General features: G+C 38.9%; 1 protein-coding gene across 1 annotated transcript in view; it reads right to left on the bottom strand.

Annotated features, from left to right (window-relative positions):
* LOC103357831 (syntaxin-1A) overlaps positions 1 to 9937 on the bottom strand; it is a 54225-nt gene that overhangs the window by 15263 nt on the left and 29025 nt on the right. Inside the window, exons 4-6 of the mRNA XM_008282551.1 lie at positions 6178 to 6252; positions 1729 to 1802; positions 566 to 674 (exon numbers count right to left, since the gene is read on the bottom strand). Of these exons, the coding sequence (XP_008280773.1) occupies positions 566 to 674; positions 1729 to 1802; positions 6178 to 6252 (258 nt within the window). The remainder of the gene's footprint in view (positions 1 to 565; positions 675 to 1728; positions 1803 to 6177; positions 6253 to 9937) is intronic.

The following is a 9937-nucleotide window of genomic DNA, read 5'->3' as shown; positions in this document are numbered from 1 at the left end:
AAAAAAAAAAAAAAACTTTGAATGATTACAAATTGGTAGAAAATGGGGTTGCAGACTGTATTTTTAGCATAATTAACATGAATCTAACATCTGACTAAAATCATGGAGGATGGCGATGAAGAGGATGATGCATGTGCTGGGGATAATGGACACGCAAGGAAATGTAGGACGAGTGATTATTTTTGGTCAGCCACGACTAAAGTTGACCTGATTTACAGTACAGTAACAATTTACAGTACACGCTTCCACATTCGCCTAGATTACATGTAGTTCTGTCCCTAAAAGCGTCTCAGACTGTCCAGTATTTAACCAAAATCAACAATGAAAATGAGTTCTTCAAGTTTGATGGTGTTCCCTTTTCCACAAATTAATTATTTTTAGCATGTTCTTACTGAATCTGTGCAGATGCTCTCAGGAAATTCGATTTAGAAACTTTAAAACCGAGCAAAGAAAAGCGCGTCGCGGGCCTCATGACAGATGCCGATGTTTGGGATCCATGCCGTGCTGACATGCGTGCAGACAGTATGAAGGGTGGAGGACGGTTTGGTCTCTCAGGTCTACTCACTGATCTCCAGCTGTCTCTGAATGCGTCCCTTGCAGCGCTCCCTGTAGTCCGACTGAGTGGTGTTGTACTCTGACATCACCTCGACAAACTTACGGGACAGTGTGGAGTGCTGCAGAGACGACAACAAACAATTAAACACTTTGCTTAAGCCAGCATGATGCCAGCAGTAGATACTAAACTAAGTGGCTAATTTAACGCCAAATGAACAGGAGGTGGGAAGGCACAAATACATAAGTGTAGCTGTGTTCCAATTGCATATTACACACTAACTTCAAGCAAATTCAGTGTGTTTATATTGGAAAATGACTAAATTGGGTGTACTCAAAGCGGTTAATATACATTCTGAAAACTTGGAGCTGAGGAGCTTCTCACAGATGCAAAAATAAAAACACAAATTGCAGGTAGTGGTGAGGTGGCTCCAGAAAGATTTGTTTTGTAAACATTATTTTTAATTTAATTTTTTTTTTTAAAGTCAGTTGATTATTTTTCATATGATTTTCCAAAACACACGTTTAGTGCAATACAAACTGTAGTAAACTTTTTTTCAGGGGAGGGGAGACCTCTTAATTTTTACAGATTTTTTACCATATTTTTGAAATAAACTGACATTTTAGTAGAATTACAAAAACAGACTGACACTAAAACGATGTAACTGTCAATAACTATTGCATTTCTATTTTTAAAGAATTTTTTTTCCCCAAAAAAGACAAAAATACATTACTCATAATGTATCATAATTTCACAGATATTTCCTTTTTATTTAATAAATAAAACTTCTAATTTCAAGTCAAATACTGGAAACACTTTTATTGTACAAAACAAATCCATGCTAGTTTACATAAATTTGTTTGTTAAATGAGAGCTACCTCGCAAAATTACAGACGTTTCCACAAAAATAAAAAAGTTGGATCAACGTGTTTTCATCAGTGTATAATATATAAGCATTGGTCATTTGTCAAAATACAGTTTTCATCATTTACACATGTAAATATCCTTCAGTAAATAAAAAGCACAGAATACACATGCACTAATATAAAACTATGGCTAGAAAATGCATTTTAATAATGAAAAATGACTAATATTTTCATGTGATGTTATTTTTCATTACCTACACTGTACGAACACAGTTAATATGCAGTATCCACTTGTCTCCTCGACTGTACCTGTGTTTTACGTATCCTTAGGTCAGCTGATGACCTGTTCTGCCCCTCCTCTTGCTCGATGGTTTGCTGGATACCTGGACACAAAAAACAATATAAGATCACCAGCTCAGTGCTCCCCTACAAAATGAACGCCAAGAAAAACAGCCAAGAAAGTCTACAATGGTGTCAGCTGCCTCTAAAGGACCAGTACGCCGTACAGAATACAAGTGTTAGATGAATCAAACAATATGCTGATGATTTAGGTATCCTTGGTGTCAAAGCAGAAGTGGAGCTGAGGAGGTTAATAAAATCAGAAATGATTGTATCAATGAGAGCAGAAATGTGCTCAGAAAACCTCACGAGTAGATTATGAGATACAGTGCTTAAATTTGCGTGCAAATCTGACATTTAGTCCTGAGGCTGGTGTGAAAACAAACGTCCAGGGGTCATTGAAAACACAAGGATTCCACCTCAGGACATCCACAGTAAACTTAATAGAAATCAGGCCTTTTGTTTTTGAGATACCTCGGCAGGAGCGGGTCAAAAGAAAGACTAAAGCGATTGTTGCACAAGAGAAAACACTAGTTGTCAAAATCACTATCAGAAGTCCTCTGGAGGCCCCAAATATTCACATTAAATTTCACTGTAATCTGATCAGTAGTTGTCAAGCTCTAAAAGAAAACGTTAAACACACTGAGGTCCAGATCGTTCATCTCGTCAGCCTTTTAGAGAAATGTAATTCAAATGTACCATTATGTATATAGAGACCTACAATTATAGCCAGATGGGTTATTATATTTAAGTATTCAAATATAATATGACAGTTTCTCATATCGCACTTCAAATCAGTCACTCAAATAAATAATAATTTGAAATAAGGCACAGGCCTGACTATTGAGAAGTTGATCGAGGTACAAATTACTGATGACTCTGCTTCTTCAGAAGACTTTTTTTTTCAGTAAAGTAAAGCTTTTTCATGTAAAAGCTACTTTCTTAACTGCTCCTTAACAGTCACACCTCAGGAAGTCATTGTGGAGGAGCCGCTGCTGAGCTCAATAATGTAGATTAAAGACAATGTGAGGCCGTGTGAAGAACTGAATCAATTACAGAGACGTGGGAGCCCGCTCATTTATATGCCCATTTTCCTCTAATTTAAACTGGGCTGCAGCAGCTCCTGCACCTCCAGGGACGTGTTGTACAGAGAAGTGTCCATGTCTGCAGCTGCATCATGCGTGTGTTGTACTGCTACCTGTTAACACAAACAGCTCAGGCTGACATGCTTAACGGGGGTCAGGTGATTTTTAACACAATATCACAGCTCAGGAGACATGTGATTTCTGTGATACATGCTGAAATATCTAAAAATTTCAGGAATTGAACATATTTCCATCCAGCATTTGACATCATGTTATTGATCAGCCCTGCTTCATTCAACACTGCCTTGCGTCTTCTTGGCAAACTTTCCTTTAGCAACTTAGCAACCACTGTGTATTGTTTAAGCGTCACAGAAGAACCCAGGAGCCTCTGTAAATAGCAAGTCTTTTTTTTTTTCTTGCACAATAATGGGTCCTGTCACAAAGGCAGACATTATAGTCGGAGCGTTCCAGGAAAAGGCACAATGGTTTTGATTTACTTTAATGTATTCAGTAATATCAATAATTTAGAGATAACGTTGAAAGAGAATATTGTTTTTAAACCTTTGCAGGAATGATTAAATCTGCCTCCTTGGGCTTGTTGAATCTGTGTCCTCTCAGATTCATAGCTTTCACTGCAACCTCTGTGTATTCATAACCCAACGAGCATCGCCTCCCTGCTGGCCACAGTGTAGAGAATTGTCTTTGGCTTCATAGCTAAAGCGTTTTATATTCAGATTTTATATATTTAAATATATTGTAACATAAATCTATAAAAGACCATAGGCTTCATGCAACAACCACTCACCTGGTTGTTCTTAAGTTGCTCATACAAGTTATTTAAAACAATTTGTTGCAGCAATTTTTCAAAAGGTATTTTTGAGTTCCAGTCATGGTTGTGCTGTTTCCGTAGAGGTGCAAGACTTCATACTGCAGTAAAAAAACAAGTCCACCGTAACTAAAAATGTGACAGGAGCCAAAAAAACACCCAGAAGCTGTTTGAAGTTCAGAGGGTTAAGAAACTGAAATAAGATACTTAAGATTGCTCTCTTTAAAGCTCTATTGCAGGGTGGATAAAGATATGGCCACTTAGTGACCAATTAATTATGCACATACACACCCAAACGTGCAGACAGCAGCAAAACAAAGGCTTCCTGTGGCAACAGCTGACCTGAACGAGAGTGACACAGATAAAAGGCCGGAGATACGGACCTGTTCCGCCTTACTGCACTCATGTCAACTGTGTGTATCCCTGTTCATATATAGTGATACACAGAGATGTGCACAGTTGTGTGTCTGTGTGTTGGCCTGCAGGAAGAAGGATGGGGGTAACTACCCTCCAGGTTTCTGCACTGAAGTACTTCCACTTTCCTTTTACTGTAAGATACTGCATCCAGATATTTCATCAAGAACCCTGTTCTTCACCACCTGAGCCCTGCAGGAAGATGTGGGAAAGGGTTTTTTTTGTTTGTTTGTTTTATAAGAAATTACTTATGTGGTGGATACAGAAGTTTTCAAGTCACTCTGTTTCAAAAATACTACATAACCATTACAAGAAATGTATAACAGGAGGGCAAAGTAAGAGAAATGAGAAAATCTTGTCAAGTGTGCAAGATACACAAAGAAGGTGTGAGGGTGACGAGAAATAATGCAATAAGAAGATTATAGGCCTCACACACTTACGAATACACAAAGAGATGAATAAAAAGCGAGGACTCTTGTAATTCATGATGGGTGTGTGTGATACAGTATCAGCTACACATCCATTATGCCTGCACGCGGTAAATTACTGTAACATTAGACCGTCTGTGTGCACAAGTATGAATAAAACTCGGTGTGTGTTCATGCGCATGAATCCCAGCCACCACCTCTGTGGCGAGTGACACTAATCACTCTGCCCACTGCACTACAGCATCCACGAGAGCAAACCGAGTTGTCTGTCAGCTGCCAAATGCTTTACAGTTCACTGTCTCTTAATGTCTCGCTTGTTACCTTCTCTCCTCTCCTGAGGGAGCACCAGGGCCATCGCATCACACAAGTTAAAGAACTGCACACATTGGAAAATAATAGGGTCATGATACTGTTTCACAGATTTCAGGGCTGCAACTAAAGGCTATTTTCATTTTGTCATCTGAACTCCAAGCAGTTTCTGATTGTTTGCTCACTCCTGTAACATTTCGTTCCCACTGTGGGATTATAATTCACTGCAATATAAAGTCCTGCACCACTATGGAAATAAGGCTAGAAGCATGGAGAACTCATAAATATCTTCTGTGCAGTATGACACAGTTATAATGTTATAAATCAGAAAAAAGGAAAAAACTACAGTTTAATTTCTTTGATTATTTACTTTACAAAAACTGAAATACTTTGGAATCAATATGTACATTTTTTCCCCCAAGAGTCCATAGGTGTTTCCAATTCTGGAAAAGTGACTCTACATATCATAGGTGTTTTGCAACTTACTTTTTTAATTTGTTTCCATACTTGTCCATACCTACTCAGCGTAAACACTTCCTGCAGTTCAAAGCCAAAAAAGACCCTGAATTTCTTGTTACATGACTGTAGGTCACAGCTGAGTCACTCATGGCTGATCAGCTGCACTGAAGAATGCAGAATTTTTAGTGTTTACAGAATCTGGGGTTCATTTTTGGTGAGTTTTAAACCATGTAAAATCAAGCAATTTTGATGAATTACAATTTAAAATTTAGCTTGGGTTCATTTTCCTGTTGGAACAGATCATCACAGATGAGTAGATTAAATACTGCTGGAAAATTTGATCATTCTTTCTGTTTCTACAGTCAATGGCTCCGATAAATAGTGTAATTTTTTAAAGGTACCATGATTTTCAAACCCACCAGCAGGTTTTGGGGTTCTCATGGTTTATAAATTCTACATGTATACAATGAAAGAAATCAGTAGAAAGCTGACGGTCCAAATAATTTAAAAGAAGCCAAGCTAAGAAGCTGGAACCAAAAAGCATTTGCAATTTCACTTGATAAATTGTGTATATTTGATTAATCAATTAGGAAGAAAGTTGCTGATACATTTTCTGATGATCAATGAACTAACTGATCATTTCAGCTCAGAACTGTCAGAAAATCCATCATATTGAAGCTGACAAAATCTTTCCAGGAAATTATGAAAAACATCAACTAACTGCCAGTTAAATGAGAGTGAGAATATGAAAGAACTGCAGATGCTGCTGGTATTTGCCAGTATTTTGTCGTTCTATTATTTAAGTAAAAGCAAACAAAAAGTTTAACCAACACAAACAATAATGATCAGTTTCAACTCAAGAAGGACAAAAAAAAAAAAGAAAAGAAATTATACTCACTCTTTAACTTAGAGCGTACTTTGTTGGCCAGTTTCTTGATGTCCGCCATGAGATCCTCCAGCTCGGCTTTAGTTTCTGATGACAGGAGAAGAGAGATTAGTGGATTCATTTAAACTACACACAAACACACTCTTGTAAACATGAAATCACCCACGCACGCAAACCTGCCACAGAGTTCTGCAGAGACAGAATCAATACAAACACACGAGGAATAATTCTAAGTGTCAGTCCCAACAGGGACAAACAATTCATCATGTTCAGTCCATAGCAGCGAGTACCAGCATCCTTCACTTCCCTTTGCAGTCCTCCGTCCTTTGTCTCGGCCTACATGCCCAGACACACACATTATACATTATAGAGGCACAAAGAAGAAACCCATGTGGGTAGATGGGTGGGTGTGGACAACCACGATTTTGCTATTTTGGTGACCGCAGCAACAAGTCAAATCACAATGGATGTCAGTACAATCTGGGCTGGAACAGGATGAAAGCATTTCTACCAACAGAAATACATGATCAGAAGATTGTATTTATCAGCTAAATAGTAAAACTCTCCTCCATGTTGAATAAACACTAATGCACAAGAGAGTCCTAAAGCACGGTTACATACAGTACCAAGTAATACATATGCAGCAGGCAAGCTTGTCAACAGCCATATTTAAATGCAGAACAACATTTTGCCAAGATAGGGGTGATAAGCTGGGTGATATTTGTATAACCTGACTCGACAAAACCTTGAACCCCAATCAGAGATGATGGGTATCACAGCAGTGGTTGTCATTTTTCAAGCTTTCTTGAACATGCTGTGTAAGGACTGCCATAAAGATGGAAAGTTGACATGTCATTTCATTCTTCTTTGAAGCAAAATTTGCTGATAACGTACTTAAGCAAAGAGAAACAGGTTGTTCTAACAGAGATCAAACCATCCGTCCATGTTCTTATCCAGGGCCGCAAAGGCAGCAGGCTACGCATGTCATTCCAGACGTCCAACCAGCAATGTTTTCCAGTTTCTCCCAGGATCCGAGGCGTTCCCAAACCTTATGAGATATATAGTCCCATCAGAGAGTTCTGGGCCTATCCCGAGGTCTCCTCCCAGCTGGATGTGCTCGGAAAACCTCCAAAGGAAGTCACCCAGGAGGCATCTGAATCGACCTCAACTGGCTTCTTTTGATATGATGTTACTCTGAGCTCCCTCCGGACGTCAGAGCTCCTCACCCTGTCTGTGAGGCTGACTCATTTTGGCTGCTTGTGTCCGTGATCTTATACTTTTGGTCCCTATCGATAGATCATGACCATAAGTGAAGGCTTGAATGTGGTTCAACTGCTAAATTGAGAGCTTTGCCTTCCGGCTCAGCTCTTTCTTCACCTTGACTGCCTGGTACAATGCCTGTATAACTGCTGTGGCCACACCAAGCCTCCTGTCTAGCTCATGCTCCATTTTGACATCACTCAGAAGAGGGAAGAGAAGAACGACAGCCAAACTGTCCTCCATCCTGGACACGGCCACCCACCCATTCAATAATACAGTCTCCTGCTGTCATCTATCTATCTGTCTGTCTGTCTGTCTGTCTGTCTGTCTATCTATCTATCCATCTAAAATTGGTTCTATTTAGAGGCGAGAGACACATTTTTCCATGTGCACAGTAGATCGTTCTCCTCATCAGTGCAAACTTCAAAAGGCAGCAGCACTGAAGGGTCTCTGGAGTGATTGTCACATCATGTTGTCACGTTACTTATGACAAACTGTAGAACCGAGTGCTGCTCATTACAGCTGCGGCTGAAACTAACAGTTTCATCATCATGCACAGACTGCTTCACGTCATCACATATTAAAAACTGCCCTTAAAAAAGCAAGTTATTTAATATTGCAACTCAGTCTAATTAGCTGTAAACCCTTTGGATTAATTGAGGCTCGTCTCAAACATCAATGAAAGACGTGATCATTTTTCAGTCATGAGGAGAAATATTTGCAGCTTAAGGTTGAATTCATTTACAACAGAAAAAAATAGTTTCACTTGTTTTTGATGACGATGCAGATGTTTATAAATGCTCTGGATGGCTAATCACTTTTTATTAACTTTTTCTTTTGTAACTGCATAGAAGCTCGGAACAGAGGAAAACAGATTGTCATTGCTTTTCCAATGTGCAATCCTCACCTCTACAAACGTCAAGATACAAACAAACTAGGTGCGAAATGCTAATAAATGCCACAAGCAATTTCACTTGCTGAAACTACTAACAAGACTCCCATCCAGGGAATTTTACAAATAACATACAGGTCTACCATCTCAGTATGTAAATCATAGAGCGAAGCTATTTTGCTGTCATTTCAGACCAACAAGAATTACATGCATTTACAGTTCAAAGAGCTGTATTACACCATAAAATGAACTCTATGCACATTGTAGATAATTATACTGATTGGGCAAAATACACCAGTGACACGTTCAGGAGGCAGCAGTTTACTTAAACACTTGAAGTTGCTTACAACTGCTTTGTGGCGTGTTAATAATCATGTATTAAATGTTCACAGCTAAGCAAGCTTTGACCATTGCTTTAATTTTCACGACACACAGGGGAGAGAAAAAGCACCCTTACAAAACACAGACACACACTTATTGCTATTTTTAGCACATTGCAAAGCAGTAAGAAAGCAATTCATCTTCCTAATGCCATAAGACGAGCAAATCTCTGCACGTTGTTAACAAGCTGCAGGAAGTCCACACACATAAAAGATTGTCCTTAAGTTACACCGGTCAGCCTACTCAATCAAACCAATCCGCCTGCAGTACTTCTTTGTAATGAGTTTGTTTCTGCATGTTTCGTGCTGCTTCAAAGCTCCATGAATCACAAAGATAAATAGAAGACGGTGGTAGCCCTTTTGAACTAAAACTCACGGCAAACATCTGCACCCAATTACAAGACGGCGCCTCGGTGGATAATTTGATTACACAGTACGAGGACGACTTCAGTCACTGCTACATGTTCAATTATTAAAACACAACATTTGCACATCATTTCTGATAAGAAAGAGGCTTTAAAATGAGGTGATAATCACATCATCTCCTTTTCTAATACTGCACTGCAAATCTGTATTATATGAATGCAGTTTGAGCAGTCGCACATTGACGATTAAAAACAGTCACAGAAGAAAAAAACAGATAAAAAGTGCAGGGATTTTATTATTCTTATTCACTCCGAATAGTACATATCATATGAATCCTAACCAGGAGCTTATACCCACAAACACTCTTGCTGGGATAAATCCTCTGACCAGCTTGTGTGATAAGTTAAAACTATAACAGTTCAATGGGAAGTGTGAACCTATTACACATTGATCATCAAAGCACTAGAAGCTTTTAATCTGCTTAACAGATGTTATTCCATATCAGCCCACATCAGCCTGTGGTACATACAGCTCAACGCGGCAAAGCTGTGGAAATGCAGAGCTCCAGCTGACTTCAGACTCATTCACAGAACAAATTAGATCCACCGAGCAGCCTCCCATTCATTAAATCCCGTCCCACCATTGGCAAAATTCAAATCAATATTAAAGACTCATCATTTCCCCATTTCTTTTAGACCTTCCTAAAGCTGCGCTATTCCTACGTCCAAGCTTAGCTTCTTATTATCATCTGGCTGTTTCCAACTCATTTGTCCTTACTGTTTGTATAGTTCTACCTCGCTTTGTCTTGTCTTTCCTGTTTATGACTGTATTCATTTGTGCTTATTGACAGTTTTTAAGTGATTCTTTTCACTCC

Source organism: Stegastes partitus, unplaced genomic scaffold, assembly GCF_000690725.1.
Source record: "Stegastes partitus isolate 25-593 unplaced genomic scaffold, Stegastes_partitus-1.0.2 Scaffold275, whole genome shotgun sequence".
Lineage (NCBI taxonomy): Eukaryota > Metazoa > Chordata > Actinopteri > Pomacentridae > Stegastes > Stegastes partitus.
Note: the sequence above shows the minus strand (reverse complement) of the source record. Positions and strands in the feature narration are given on the sequence as shown.